This window comes from Macaca nemestrina, chromosome 5, assembly GCF_043159975.1.
Source record: "Macaca nemestrina isolate mMacNem1 chromosome 5, mMacNem.hap1, whole genome shotgun sequence".
In the NCBI taxonomy this organism is placed as follows: Eukaryota; Metazoa; Chordata; class Mammalia; order Primates; family Cercopithecidae; genus Macaca; species Macaca nemestrina.
In genome coordinates, this window is record NC_092129.1 from 74,549,881 (window position 1) to 74,565,882 (window position 16,002).

At 38.0% G+C, this 16,002-nt stretch overlaps 1 protein-coding gene across 1 annotated transcript in view; it reads right to left on the reverse strand.

Moving 5' to 3' along the window:
- LOC105478721 (transcription factor B1, mitochondrial) overlaps positions 1-16,002 on the reverse strand; it is a 58,700-nt gene that overhangs the window by 25,901 nt on the left and 16,797 nt on the right. Inside the window, exons 4-5 of the mRNA XM_011736304.3 lie at positions 15,546-15,697; positions 4,706-4,825 (exon numbers count right to left, since the gene is read on the reverse strand). Of these exons, the coding sequence (XP_011734606.2) occupies positions 4,706-4,825; positions 15,546-15,697 (272 nt within the window). The remainder of the gene's footprint in view (positions 1-4,705; positions 4,826-15,545; positions 15,698-16,002) is intronic.

The following is a 16,002-nucleotide window of genomic DNA, read 5'->3' on the forward strand; positions in this document are numbered from 1 at the left end:
CTCCCGCCGTGGTGCCAGGCTGAAGCTGGTCTCCAGGAGGAGCAATATTCTTTCTTAGCTCTTCCCCTGCTCTTTCCCGCTACCCTCATGCCCCTTCTCCTGAGGGCCCTTTTCAATACATCGCCTTTATGAAAATTCCATCTCAATCTGATTCTAGGAAGAGAATACAGACCAAAGATAGAAGAGTCTTAGTTAAGAAGGAAAATACTAGTGTTCTGATCTTATACCAAAACGATGATTCTTGAAAACAAGGTAAATATACAGCAGAAATAAGATCCTTGATATCAGATTTCAAAAAACACAAAAGCATGAAAAACAGTTGTCTCTTCTCTGGACCCATCCACCCACCAAACTCAAGACAATCTCCCACAGAGGTCAAGGCCTCAATAGCTGTGAATACGCAGGGTTGGAAGCCTTTAAATTGCTCTTCAAAGGTCAAGAGTGGATGCCTCAAGTTCCAATCTTTTCTTTATACATCATGGATATATCACTAATTCATCTATAATTTAATGGACACTATTTATGCTTTAAACTTGTACCATGTTTGAGGGTAACTTGTTCTATATACCATACTTCCAAATAGGTAAAATTAAATATAAATTCTGTGTATAGCTTAAAAATTATAATCCCTACTATTATATCAGAATACTACAACTTAGTCCATAAATATTTGTTTATATCATAACAATAACAACTACTTTGACTGGCAGCATTTACTGCGAGATACTCGTATCAGGCACTCTGCATTGATTATTTCTATTCCTCATGAATGTCCTTCAAGGGCAGTATTATTGGCCAGATCTGGATGTAGTAAACTCAGCCTATTAATCTGACCAAGTTCTCAAAACTAGCAGTACTGGGCCGGACGCGGTGGCTCAAGCCTGTAACCCCAGCACTTTGGAAGGCTGAGGCGGGCGGATCACAAGGTCAGGAGATCGAGACCACAGTGAAACCCCGTCTCTACTAAAAAAAATACAAAAAATTAGCCGGGCGCGGTGGCGGGCGCCTGTAGTCCCAGCTACTCAGGAGGCTGAGGCAGGAGAATGGCGGGAACCCGGGAGGTGGAGCTTGCAGTGAGCCGAGATCGCGCCACTGCACTCCAGCCTGGGCAACAGCGTGAGACTTCGTCTCAAAAAAAAAAAAAAAAAAACTAGCAGTACTGGAATTCCAGTAGGTTTAGCTTACTTGGAAGTCTACTGCCTCTATTAGTGTCAATAAAAAAGAACCTGTTACATAATATAACTAAATGATTTTTTCTACTAGGTCAGAGTAGAGAATAGTGTTGAGAACTGGCTGGGCATGGTGGCTCACGCCTATAATCCCAGCACTTTGGGAGGCTGAGGCGGGTGGATTACCTGAGGTCAGGAGTCTGAGACCAGCTTGGCCAACATGGTGAAACCTCGTCTCTACTAAAAATACAAAAATTAGCCGGGTGTGGTGGTGGGCGCCTGTAATCCCAGCTACTTGGAAGGCTGAGGCAGGAGAATCACTTGAACCCAGAAGGTGGAGGTTGCGGTGAGCCGAGATCATGCTACTGCACTCCAGCCTGCGCGACAGAGTGACTCCGTCTCAAAAAAAAAAAAAAAAAAAAAAAAAAAGAATAGTGTTGAGAACTAAAAAGCCTGTCCACTCCTTAGGAACTGTGTTAGATTATGAGGCCTATCACCATAATTCATAAAAAAAAAAAAAAAAAAAAAAAAGACAGAATTTTGAGGAGCTAGCGAATAGCTCAGTATTTCCCAAACTTGAGAAATGCGCAGACTAGCTGAAAAAAAAGATTAAGCATGGAACCCCAGAAATATGTGGATTCTCAGGGATCTACAGAGGCCAGTAGAGAAGCTAGCTTGAGAAACTTAACAGGTTGTATTCTCTCATGAAAACAATTTTGGTTCTGAATTTGCATTGCACAAGACATTCTGTCTTATAAATGTAAAATAATTTCATTAACAGTGAAATGGAAACACAAAATTAAAAAAAAAATCTAACTTAAAAGCTACATACTACAGACTCTAGTAGTTTAAGAGACACTAAAGTAGACCAATTAATTAGCCTAATTTTAAGAACCTCAGAGGTTGTCTGTTTTGTAGACAGAAAGTAATTGGGTTCAAATTTTGGGAACTACACTGGAGAGCTTAGTAAGAGTGAAGTTCAGCAGTAATTCAGTTCAACTAGTCAGAACAGGATTGTGATAGTTCAATGGAAGTGAAAGTTCTGCCATTAAAGCTGGATTGAGCTAGTTGAAAGATTGAGAAACAGAAGGGATAGCAGATTCTCACAGGAAAAAGTCCCAAAAGTGGTTGTAAGTTAAGCCCCTCACTGTATCGCAAAGGAAATTCTCTATATCTGATTCTTGGAGTTTTGACTGAGAGTAAGTAATGAATGTTAGTAAATTTCTTCTGGGCATTAATCTCCCTCTCTCAACCACCCAGGAATCTGCCCAACCTCTATTTTTAGCACTTAGCTTATCTTACCTTGTGTTGCAATTATGTGCGTCTAGGACTTTCTCTTCCTGCATGCAGAAGGTTTAGAGTACTAGCCTTGAATTATTTTATCATCTCTGTAAAAATTCCTCCTCTTTCTTATTTGAGAAAATGAATTTTTAAAACATTTGCTCAATGTAACTGTCAGCAAAATATTTTCTGGCTTTCCTCAGAACATTTCTGCTTTGCCCTAATATGGTAAAACTACTTCAGAGCAGCAGAGAATTCTTTTAGAACTAAATTTTAGCCTGTAATCCCAGCACTTTGGGAGGCTGAAGCGGGCAGATCACTTGAGGCCATGAGTTCAAGACCAGCCTGGCCAATATGGCAAAATCCTGTCTCCATGAATAAATACAAAAATTAGTTGGGTATGGTGGTGTACACCTATAAGTCCTTGATAAGTGCTTTCCTGGATTACAAATAAATCTCCTGTATGTAATAGTTACAACATAATAAAAAATGTGAAGTAAATTGCTATGAAAATGTTTCATTTGCCAAAATGTAAACATCCCTAGATAAAAAAAGGAATCAAGGACATAGCTAGCTTTTTTCCAAATAATAAATATTTTCTTGGGGCCTTAATCCCAGAGAAGATAAATTTTAATTGATAAACTACATATGTACCTTACCCCTAAATCAAAGATAAAGTGGATAATAACTTTGAAACACCATCAAATGATCTCAACTAGGTAACTAAAACAGAGTTAGAAAGCTTCCACTAAAAATTTTCTAATATCTAGCCTAAGAACCCGTTAGTAAAATTTAAATAGCCTGGAGATTCTGGATAATGGTAATAACCATAACTGTAGAGGCCTATGAGTAAGGATCTTGGTTTTTGACATAACGAGTCTTACACTATTTAAAATGTTATATGAACACACATGTGCATGACAAGAAGAAAGCAAGCTACATGGTCACTGGTTTTTTTTTTTTTTTTTCCCCATTATAATGGGAGAGAAAGTCCCTGAAAGCACAAATGTTTTAAATTTGAAGATAACCTATAAGATATCTCCAGTCATCAGATTCTGTCTTGGATCTAATTATTCTGGGAGAAGTCATTCACAATGTCTCTGAAATCTGAGATGCTGAAGGGAGGTGGAACTGATAGCAAACTCCCTGAACTCGATTTAGAAAAAGCTGACAATTATGTCTGTTATGTAAGCAGAAGATGGCCTGACTTCCTGTCACCCGAACGCTCAGCTAACTGGCCAAATGGCAAAGGAAGTATGACGGTGGCAGCAAAGAGCATGGAGATCGCTCAGGCGTGCTTCAAGACAGACAAGTAGATCTAACACTATTGGTTACGGTCCCTATTCTAAATCTAGAATTTATATCTAAATCTATAGTCAAATAATGCATTTTTTCCATGCTATCTCTTTTTATTTATGAAGGATACATGATGTAAGGGAAACTCTGTAAGACTTTGTATTTGAGAGTTTTAGGGACCAGTGAGAAATTTCTATTCCTCATGAGGCTGTGAACTCCCTGAAGGCAGACTCTGTAACGGATTAGGCTTATATCCCCGTTGACTCCCCTTGCTACCCAACCCATTTTCAAGCAGTAAATGCTCAATATACATTCACTGAAGAAAAAGATGGGTTTTTAATAGTACACATCGTGTAGTAACTCAACAAGCAGTGGTTTTGCTAAAATAGACACCAGTTTTCTTTAATTTTAATATTTGGCAGAGAAACTGTTTCTGTAACTAGCACTTACTCCAATAACTAATATATAATAGTCAAAGCCTAGTTCAATATCCAACTGTTTTATCCACAGATGATTTACCACAAATAACACGACCATAATAAGGTTTCCCAAAAAAGTGTAAGTAAATCATGTTTGATGTAGCTTTAGTTAGATGTCTCTAACAGAAATCACAGAAGGATTTTCTTTCTTTCCTGAAATATTGGATGACCGTGTAACTTATCTTCCATATGGGGATACTTTAAGAGTAACATCATCACGATGATGATGATGAATGATACTGCCACCAGAGTAACATGCATGAACCTAAACATTTAGTCACCCTACCTAAGGAGAACAATTATAATAAGAACTAGCCATTCATATTATGATTTTTGTGGTTCTTACTCAGGAGAAGTAAAGTACAGTGTCAGTTTGCACAGAAACAAAGGTTAGATCCTAGAGGTTATTTCCTATGACACATCCTCAGGGGAACAAATGTCCTAATTCTGATATACTACAACAAATAAGCAGAAACTTACCTCTGGTTTGGGGACAAAAGCTCGTCCTGGAATTGTAAAGATGTGTCGAACATTGCAGAGGTACTGAGCCATAACAGAGAGGCGACTACGTTGTTTGCTTCCTGTATTGGCTGCAAGTCTCTAGAAAAAGACAAAAATGAATTTTAGCAAATAATTAGTCCAGCCTGATTAGATGAAAAAGAGTGAACATTTCATTATTTCTGAACACTAGGTGGACTTTTTGAGGCAAATTTGAAAAGGGTAGGCTATCTGACACATGACACACAGCAAACATGGGGAATATTTTCCTCCAACATCAACAGAAGTACACCTAAGAAGTGTGATTTATGTCATACATAATGAACTACAAAAATAAGAACATTTGCTCTACCACTGGCTGTTGCGATTTTCGAACCACTGTTATATTCGATAGCAGAAGGTCCTACATAAAACAAGCAATCAATAAATACTTGATGAAGAAATTAGCAAGCATAATGAAAAATGAAAGATGCTTAAATACTTAATTTTCTGAATTACCCCAACATATGAATGAACATTTTAAATGGTATGCTTTTCTTCACTTAATATACTAAAACCGTGAGTATTCAGAACCCTTGGGGAATTGGCTGTTCTTGACAAACAATGTTTGTAAAAACCTAGTAATTTATTCTTTTAAGCACTCAAACATTTCTGTTTTGCAATTAATTAGGTATATTTAAATTAATTCATAAATGCAATGCAATTTCAATTAAAAGTCCAACAGGATTTAAAAAATTAACTTCCATATGTATTATATATATATATTTAAAATTGAATTCCATGTAAAATTTATATAAGGCCAAGAATGGCCAGGACACTCCTGAAGAATACCAGCAATGATAGGGGAGCTCACCCTACCAGACATCAAAATTGATGCAGGCACAGACAGATCAATAAAACAAATGCCTTAGAAACAGACCCAAGCACATGTAGATATCTAGCACATGATAGATGTGATGTAGCAACTGCTAACAGAAAAAGAAGGATCATTCAATAAGTGACACTGGAATAATTAGATACCTATAGGAGAAAACAGTAGGTCCCTATCTCATACCATAACCAAAAATAAACGCTAAACAAATTAACAATAAGTGAAAAGCAAAACTTTAAAATTTTTATAAGTAAATATCTATGACCTCCATGGTAGGGAAGAATTTCCTAAAGATGCAAAGGCAGAGCTATATATGAAAAGACATATATATATATATATATATATATATGCATGCTATATAAGAAAAGATATACATATATGTATATGTATGTCTTTTTTAAAATTTTATTTTATATGTTTATGTATGTCTTTTTTTAAAATTTTGCTCTTGGCTGGGAACAGTGGCTCATGCCTATAATTCCAGTGCTTTGGGAAGCCAAAGCAGGAGGATTGCCAGAGGCCAGGAGTTCAAGACCAGCCTGGGCAACATAGCAAGACGCCCTCCTCAATAACAACCACCACTACCACCATACTTTATTATAGTGTTCAGAGTACAGATGAAATTCCTATACATCAATAATCATAAGGTAAACAGCTAAGAGAATATATAAGACAACTCACATAAGAGAAATCCAAATAAACCATAATATAAACTATGCTCTACCACAGTACAAAATAGGAATATGCAAATTAGAACATTAGATATAATTTCATACACATGAAATGAACATTTAAAAAAAAACTAATAGAACCTGATATTGGAGAATATCTGCAGCTACAGGAAGTTTCAGATACTGCTAGTGAGAGAGGAAATCTGTACAAGCATTTGTAGCATAATTTGGCAATATAGAGCTGAAGCTGTGTAAAACCTCATGACCCTCTAGGTCTCTAAGAACATATCCTAGAGCACAGCGTACATAGGCGATAGGTAAAAAAGTGTTCATTATGGCATTATGTGTAATGTCAAAAAGTGAAAAAAAAATAAAAATTCATCAACAGGTGAATGAAAAAATAAACTGTGATAATTTTGATAATGGAATATGAAACAATAGTTAAAATGAATAGCAAGGGTTATCCACATAGATTGAATCCCAAAATGGAATAAAAAACAACCAAGTCACAGAAAATTTGTATAGTATAATGCTATTGTATAAAATCTTGAAAAGATGACTATCATTTACTTTCTCTCTCTGAGAGAGAGAGAGAGAGAGAGAGTGTGTGTGTGGTGTATTTATCTGCAGTACAAGGAGAAAATACGCATGGAAATAATGACGATGAAGTTTAAGATAGTACAACTCATAGGAGGGAAAGAAAGGGGGTAGAAGAGGGCTCCAAACATATCAACAATATTTTATTTCTTTAAAAAAGATATAAAAATATGGCAATATGTTAAAATTGAACAGAGCTGAATGGTGGGTAAAAAAACTTAGGGATGCTTATCTTTCTAAAATGTATCTTGCTTCTCTGTGTTCTTAAGAGTTCAAAGGACATTCTAACCCTCTTCTGAATGATTTGGGGGCAACGTTACAAACAGCAACGATTACTGGAATAATCCGGGGCTAGGCAGGCAGGCAGGGGGCCCCACTGCTCAACAGTAGAAGACACAGTGCTTTTTGAGCTGCGTTTGCAGCTGTCGGATTTGCTCTTTCCCGCTTCACTGCAATGCACCCACATAGTCTAATCACTTCTTTTCCTCTGCTGCTTGTAGCCTGCTGTGGACATGAAAACCATATAATTTACCTTATTAGAGCTTCGCCTTAAGGAAGATTAAAATATAGGTTCTGTGTGAGATATGGAAGAAACTTCCTATAGGCAAAGTTATCGATTGTACTCAAAGCCAACCTTTCATTTCATATCCCTTTCCCCTGACCTTTTTATTTTACACTGTCTGGCTCTTGTCTGTTTGGAGAGTTGAAATTATTGGGATGCCATATTCAAGATTAAGTGATGAGCTACTATAGCATATAAGACAAAATATAATCTTTCTTACTAAAATGTAAAACTAAGACACATACACTCTCATGAAGCTACAAAAAATGACAGAAGTAGAGATTTAAGTTAAAGAATAAGCTTATGGATCAAGTGGTCAAAAATATTTCTAGTTCTTCGTAAGTAAAAAAGGAGCTTAATCTTACAACTGGCAGAAAATTCAAAATGCATTGCAAATTTTCGTATGAAACTGGCACAATTCAAAAAAGATCTTATTTAAGTATATTTCACTTAGAATGCTATGTACACATCTAGAAACATCAGGGGAATGTACGTCCTAATCCATTAACTTGACCCATTCAGTTCAATCTTCGTAGCATATATCCCCAGGCTGTAGAGATGAAAACACGCGAATCATGTATTTCAATCTAGAAGAAATCAGCACACATAGCTGTCCCTAATTTATTAAGGAAAAATTCAAATCACAGACCAGAAAGGTCTACAAAAGATTTCATTCAAATCTAGCATAAAACTTAAATGGTCTGTCAACCTCAAATATACATTACTGTTTCTGTGAGAGATATACTACAGGAAAAGCTAGGAAATTTCAACATCCATTACAAGATAGATGATTTTAGCAAAAAAAAGGTCAGGAAACCAAACCAGTTAATTTTTCATTAAAAGGAACCCTCTAACCCTTGAGCTTTTAAAAAGCATTTTGATAGAGTATGAGAAAAACAAGGGGTCAAAGAATTTACAAGGACAGTGTTTTTTTGTTTTTTTTTTTCTTATTAATCTAAAATAATTTTAAGTACAAGGAGAAAAATCAGGCTTACACTTGAGAAGCTACACAGCCATATATCAGGGTCAATGAGAACTATGTAATGTAATTAATGGAGAGGTGACTCCCTCCCTGCTTGGGATGTGCCCATAAACAGCCAGGGTCCTCTGGAGATGGCAGAAGAAAGAGGCTGATGGTAGACTCAGAAAGAAAAGAACACTGGGCCAGTAACATTGAGAACTTGCACATCATGACTTTAGCAGAAAACACACTACTTGTACTCAAGTTCAGCTTTCCCTGTAACTACTCCATGACTTTCTGGAAGGCATTGAACCCTTTTGAGACTCGGTTCATTATTTATATTAATAAACGAGGTTAGATGGGATTAGTTGTCACTTACTGTTTAACAGTCTGATTATATTTTATGAGCTGTAACTTTATATTGTCTATATGTCCCTTAATGCGTATGAGCTGAATTCTTACATTTAGATCCTGTAGTCCTAGAGACAGAAATAAGACGACAGTGCTCATTTATTTCTGTTTTGTAATTCACAAAGCCAAACAAAGTAAATGTTAAAAAGGGCTTTCTGTGGCTAAAATACAAAATTACATATACAACCATGTCAAGAGCAAATGGCATGTAAGAAAATGCTGCTATATGAAAAGGTTTGAATTAGTGTCCCTGCCCAAATCTCATGTCAAATTGTAATCCCCAACGTTGGAGGAGGGGCCTGGTGAAAGGTGACTGGATCAAGGGGGCAGACTTCCCTCTTGCTGTTCTTATAACAGTGAGTTGGTTCTTACAAGAACAGGTTGTTGTAAAGTGTGTAGCACCTGCTGCTTTCCTTCTGTTCCAACCACATAAGCTGTACCTGCTTCCCCTTCACGTTCTGCCATGACTGTAAGTTTCCTGAGGCCTCCCTAGCTGTGCTTCCTGTAGAGTTGCAGAAACATGAGCCAATTAAACCTTTTAAAAAAAAAAAAAATAAATTACCCAGTCTCAGTATCTCTTTATAGTAGTGCACAGAATGGACTAATATACTATATATTCTCCCATTGAAACTTTCACTTGCAAAATGTGAAAATCAGAGGACCAGTGTTACCCAGACTTCTAAGGCATTCTATAAATTAGACTCGATATAAACTCTTCTCAATATTCATGGTAAAATTTCACTAAAAGCAACCATTTTTTGTTCAAAAGAATTGCATATGGTGAAGTCGAAGTAACACTATTATTAATAACCACAACTGACTCTGAGTCACTGAAATTACTCCACCTCTTCTTAAGCCTCTGTTTCTTTGTGTTTCCCCCCACACAAATAGAGTACATAGTATTTTGTATCTCTATTATGTACTCAAGAGCAGAAATACCAAAATAATCATGTCAGCTGGGAAAAATAAATTCACAGATGTGGTATAAGAAGAAATATATTTGGACTTTGTCCTGGTTCCTTGCATACACCTTCTAAAGCCCTTGAAATTTCCTGAGTGATAGGCATGTCTTGTTTTAAATTCACAAGTCCCCCAGAGTTTACAGTAATGAGATAACTTAGGATGAGGCCTCTAGGCAGCTCAAGATGGGGCTGGCCGCAGAGACCAATTGATCACCCATGACTTAAGTGCAGGTAACGTGTTTCCCTGAGTTTTTGAGCCATTCTGACAAGTGATCCAACCTGAGGAGGGGGTCATGGGAACCTTTAATTTATTTTATAGCTGGTCGCTCAGAACTCCTAGAGGCCCAGATTTGTGACGGTCATCTGAAGTCAGGGGCAGTTTTGTGGGAACTGGCCCTTAACTTGTGGGATCTAACACTAAAAACAAGTGGATAGTATCGGAATTGAATGAAACTGCAGGATGCCCTGCTGGTGTCTGGAGAATCGAGAGATTGCTTGGTGTGGAAAACACCCACACATCTGGTGTCAGAAGTTGTGTAAGTGTAGAGGAAATAAGAATAGTTTCTGTCAGAACCAACATATCCAAAGGTTGAGAAAAACGACAAAGAAAACTCAGCATGGGCCCAACTCAAACCAATCCAAGAGAATTAGCAGGTTCATGAAGAGGAAATGGCAAAGACCTTACGGAAAGTGGTGACATCGTCCCAGGCTTCCTAACAAACACGAAAGGGTCCTACATTTTTATGATGGGAAGTTCCAAGACTCCTGAGAGAAATATTTTATGGCCAAATAATCTAAAGGAAAGTTTTTCAACAATGGCATGACGGACATCTTGGTCTAATGTTGGGTGCTTCTTCGCCGTGGGAGGCTCTGCTGTGCACTGAAGAATGCTTCACAGCATCCCGAACCTTCTATCCACTAGAGACCAGAAGCCCCCTCCCGGGTTGTGACAATGAAAAACACCTCAGACACTGCCAAATGTCCCTGAGGAGCGGATAAGGCTAAAGTGCCCTTGTTGGAAATGATTTCCCTAAACGGGAACAAGGGTAAAAAGAGAGGGACAGATCTAAGAAATGAAATTCTTATAATACACTCAAATTATCTGAAAGGAAGGCATTTAAAGAATTAAACTTATGTAGTAGTAGAGTCTATTGATTTCAAATTCTGGTATTAAAAAGTTTTGTTCTGAAACAACAATAAAACTGAGTAAGTCATAGGAAACAATGGTTTGCATAAACAAGGTCACTGAAATGGAAAGGAGATGAGCCTTAGATGCCCAGCCTGCAGAGGACTGGAGGCCCTTCTCGGGCTCCAGCAGAGGCAGTGGGCAGCTCAAACTGAGCCTAGAGGTCTCCTGGGCTCGGGGAGCCAGAGCTGGAGATCTGGGAGGCCTCAGTAGGCAGAATTTGTGGGGTAGACTACCAAAGATATGGAAAACGCACACACGCGGTGCTCACACATGTGCAGGAGCAGGGGGTGGGGGAGACAGGAACAGGAGAGGGAGAGAGAATGTGAGGCAGAGCTCCTGAGGTAGCAAAAGGGCCCCCCAAGTCCCCTGCTGAGCACTGATCTGCAGGTGGCTGAGGCTTGGGAGCCTGAACTAGAACCAGGGGAAGGCAGGAACAACTGGGGTTCAAATGGCTCAAGAGGCCCCAAAACATGCAGGGCGTTGGGTGCCTTCCTCAGAAAGGTCATGACGTGGTACTGGAGCTCAATTAGCCCCAAATTAAAAGCTACCCTGGATTCACCAGAACAATACAAGCCTCAAGCAATCTTATCTATGTGTCAAAAGAAACCCAGCACTCAACCCAATACCACAAAATCCAGCCCTCATCAGCATTAAAAAAAATAAAACTCTCACAATACCTGATGTTATGTCAGAAATTACCAGGCTTTCAAAGAAACAGAAAAATGGAACCTATAACAAGGAGGGGGAAATCAATTATTAAAAGAGTACAGAAATGACAGAGATAATGAAATTAGCAGGCAAGGATCTTAAAACAGCTACTTTATTTATTTGTTCATTTTTTTGAGACAGGGTCTTGCTCTGTCGCCCAGGCTGGAGTGCAGTGACGTGATCACGGCTCACTGCAATTTGATCTTCTGGGCTCAGGTGATCCTCCCGCTTCAGCCTCCTGAGTAGCCGAGACCACAGGCATGCAGCACTGGACCTGGCTAATTTTTTATGTATTTTTTGTAGAGACAAGGTCTCCCTATGTTACCCAGGCTGGTCTCGAACTCTGGGTTCAAGCAATCCTCCCACCTTAGCCTCCCAAAGTGTTGAGATTACAGGTATGAGCCAGCATGCCTGGCCAAAACATCTACTTTAAATATCATACCTACATACAAAAATGCCAAGGAAGGCATGAACATAATGAGGACAGAAAGAGAAGATCCAAAGACCCAAATAGAATTTACAGAGATAATTTTTTTTCATAATAGTTAACCAAATATCCATGCATTTACTTAATTCTTTCCTCACTGCTGATTTTTGATCTGACCATTATCAGATACTGCTAAGGTGTCTGCATCGGGCTTTCTAGTCTAGTAATTGCTCTGTCACGTGCTACTTCTCATACTGCTTTAATTATTAAAGCTTCACCATACATTTTAGCATATGACAAGGAAGGCTTCTCTCAGCACTCTCCTTTTTCAACACTTCTTACGTATTCTTGCAGGTCTATTACTCCAGATGATCCTTAGAACTGCGTATTTCAAGATAAATTCTTCGAGGATTATAATTAGAGACACAGAATTCTTGGAAAAAATTAGCATCTTTACAATAATCATTTTTCCTTCCGGGGCTATGATATTTCTCCTGATTTATCTCAGTGACCTTGAGATTCTCGGTTAGGTTTTATAGTTATTTTTATATGTCTCTCATTTTTTCTTAGGTTTTCAAAATAATTATTTATCTCCAAATAATATTTTTGTACTTCTCATTCCAATAATGGTATAGTTTCCTTGATTCACTCCCTGTTATATTTAGTTTTCTATTTTTTTTTTTTATCATGAATTCAATCTTAAACTCTCCTGAGTTTTTGTAACTTTTTTTGACTATATGCAAACTTGACAGCAGTTTTATCAAATTCACCTTTTAATTGGCTCCAATCTGGACTGGCTGTTCTGCCTGAGGACTCTTTTCTCTCTGTCCTGTAGGGGAGGCCCTCTCCTTCCTGGATTTCATGTCATTTTTTTCTTGATGTCTCTAATCAGACCAGTGCTTCTATGTCTCTAACCAGACCAATGCTAACAGAGGTGCCGACAGGGATCAATGAGGATTGACTATTGTGAGTAAATGCAGTTAGGTTAATTGGGACCCATATGTTAAAAATAGTAAAAATGGCTTCTACTTCACTATACAGAGAGATCAACCCCAAGGGGACTATAGATATAAATGTGAAAGGTGAACATAAAGCTTCTAGAAGATAACAGAAGAATATCTTCATGAACTCAAGATATAAAAGGGTTTCCTCAATAAAACACAAAAAGCACTAGACATAAACTTAAAATTAAGAATGCTTGCTCTTCAAAAGACACCATAAAAAGAAAATAACAACATGCCTTAGAGTAGAAGAAATGCTCAACACATTTAACTAAGGACTAGTATGAAGAGTATCAAAGAGTATGTGAGAACTCCTCCAAATCAGTAAGAGAAAGATAAGCAACCCAAAAGAAAGGTGAGCAAAAGGCAAGCACTAAAAACAAGTAACCCAAAAGGCCAGTAAACACACAATAGTGCCCAATTTTGCTACAAATCAGCAAGGACAAAATAAAACACACTGACATTCCATTACCCTCAGATTAATAAAAATGTACAAGTCTGGCAATACTGAGTACTGGCAAGAATATGGAACAAAATGAACTCATACACACTGCTGGTGGGAATATAAACAGGCATGATGATTTCAGAGATCAATGTAGCATTATCTATGCAGGGGTGAAGATTTGCAGTTCTACTCCCAGGTAAATACCCTAGAGAAATGTTGCCCATGTGCCCCACCTGACATAGTATGGAACGTCTACGAGTTTTGTTTGTAAAAACAGAACACTGAAACTAATTCAACGTACGGGAACATGAGAATGAAGAGATAAGAGATCTTACACAGTCAAATAGTGGGTAGTATATATAGCTACCTAAATAAACTACAATCATGAGCAATGTCAGTGAATCTGACAAATAATGTTCAGGATAAAAAGAACACATACTATATGAATACATACAGAATACATATTATATGAACCCAGTTGTCAAAAGTGGACAAAACTAAAGTATTCATCATAGGAATATAAATCTATGTGATAAGACTATGCAAGGGAATTAATCCAAAATTCACAGTAGTGATCACCTTAGTAGCATGGGATGGAAAGGAGATGCAATCTGAGTGAGGGATACAATGGGGTATCAAAGGTACCGGTGATTCAATTACCCATGTGGGGGGTGGGGATTCAGGAGTTCCCTTTATTAAGCCATCTATGTACATTATACAGTCATTCCTCGGTATCTGTGGGTTCCATATCCATGGATCCAACCAACCCCAGATCAAAAATATTCAGGGAATAAAAAAAGGATGGTTGCATCTGTACTGAACATGTATAGATTTTTCCCTTATCATTATTCCCCAAATAATACAGTGTAACAACTATTTATAACACATTCATACTGTCTTAGGTATTACAAATAATCTAGAGATGATTTAAAGTAAATGGGATGATATGCATAGTTTATATGCAAATACTACACTGTTTGACATCAGGGACTTGCGCACCTGTAGATTTTGGTATTTGCGGGAGTTCTGGAATCAATTCCCTACGGATACCAATGGATGGCTGTATACTCTTGTACTTTATGTCATAATAATATTTTTTTTAAAAACCACTTAAGAGTCTGCACATCCCTCCTTATACCTCTGCAGCTCAAAAACCATCCTTGACTACCCTGGAGGCTTTACTTTCTCGAGTGAACCCAGAACACTTCCACCATGGGAATGCAGGCATAGCAGGCTTTGCTGAGGTGAGGGATGAAGTGCAATTTATATACTGAATAATGAGATCCTCAATCCCCTTCTTTTTCTCAGCTCCAAAGTGATAATCACATTCTTTTTTTTCCCCCTCGAGACAGAGTCTTGCTCTGTCACCCAAGCTGGAGTGCAGTGGCGCAATTCTGGCTCACTGCAACCTCTGCCACCCAGGTCAAGCAATTCTCCTGGCTCAGCCTCCTGAGTAGCTGGGATTACAGGCACCCACCACCGCACCCGGCTAATTTTTTTTTCTTTTTTTTTTTTGTATTTTTAGTAGAGACAGGGTTTCACCATGTTGGCCAGGCTGGTCTCAAACTCCTGACCTCACGATCCGCCCGCCTCGGCCTCCCAAAGTGCTGGAATTTCAGGCATAGGTCACCATGCCCGGCCAATTATCATATTCTTTAACTGCCATGCCATTAAGCCTAAAGGATCAATTTCAAGGTATCACGTGCCAATCCTGGGTATGGTCAACAGGGCATTGCTTTTGTCTTTCTGCAATGGCATCGATGGCTATTGCATCCCTGTGTTTACCACACTATCTCCTTGGCTATCACACATCATTCATGTTTTCCCAGAAGCTCACAGCGGTTACGTCTGTCATCATCATCACAGTCTTAACTTTTGGCTGAGCTACTGCTGGGTTTTTGTGTGTGTAATGAGATATTAACTTAGAAAACACAGACTGTGGTAAAAATGCAGTATTATTATTTTGCTTTGGAATTTGAACGTGTGATAAAAATAGTCACAAAAAGTTAAAACTTACCTCTGCCACTTCCTTTTGAAAAGTCAAAGTCATCTGAGTTCTGCCATAAACAAAAGGTCCATCTCTACAGGAAATATTTTCAAGCCACTTGATAATCAGTGGAGTTGAAACACTAAAAGGCAGATTTCCAATAATATGTACATTTGGAGGATCTGGTGGCAGAGGAAAAAACAACCTGAAATGATTCCATCAATATATTCTGAATACAATTTCAGTGACAAGTAAAATCAGACTGGATATTAATAGCATCAAACAAAAATACATAAATAGACATGGCTAAATATTTTTCATTTCACTTATTATTCAAAAGCAATGTTTTCTCACAATCGGCTTTGGATTATTGAGGAAAAAATTATACTTAATTACTGCTCAGTAACTCAGAGAAAGTCCTTGAATTTCTGGCCTAGGAAATACATGAAAAAGAGTTGGCTGGAGAAAAAAGAGAATTTATTTTGGA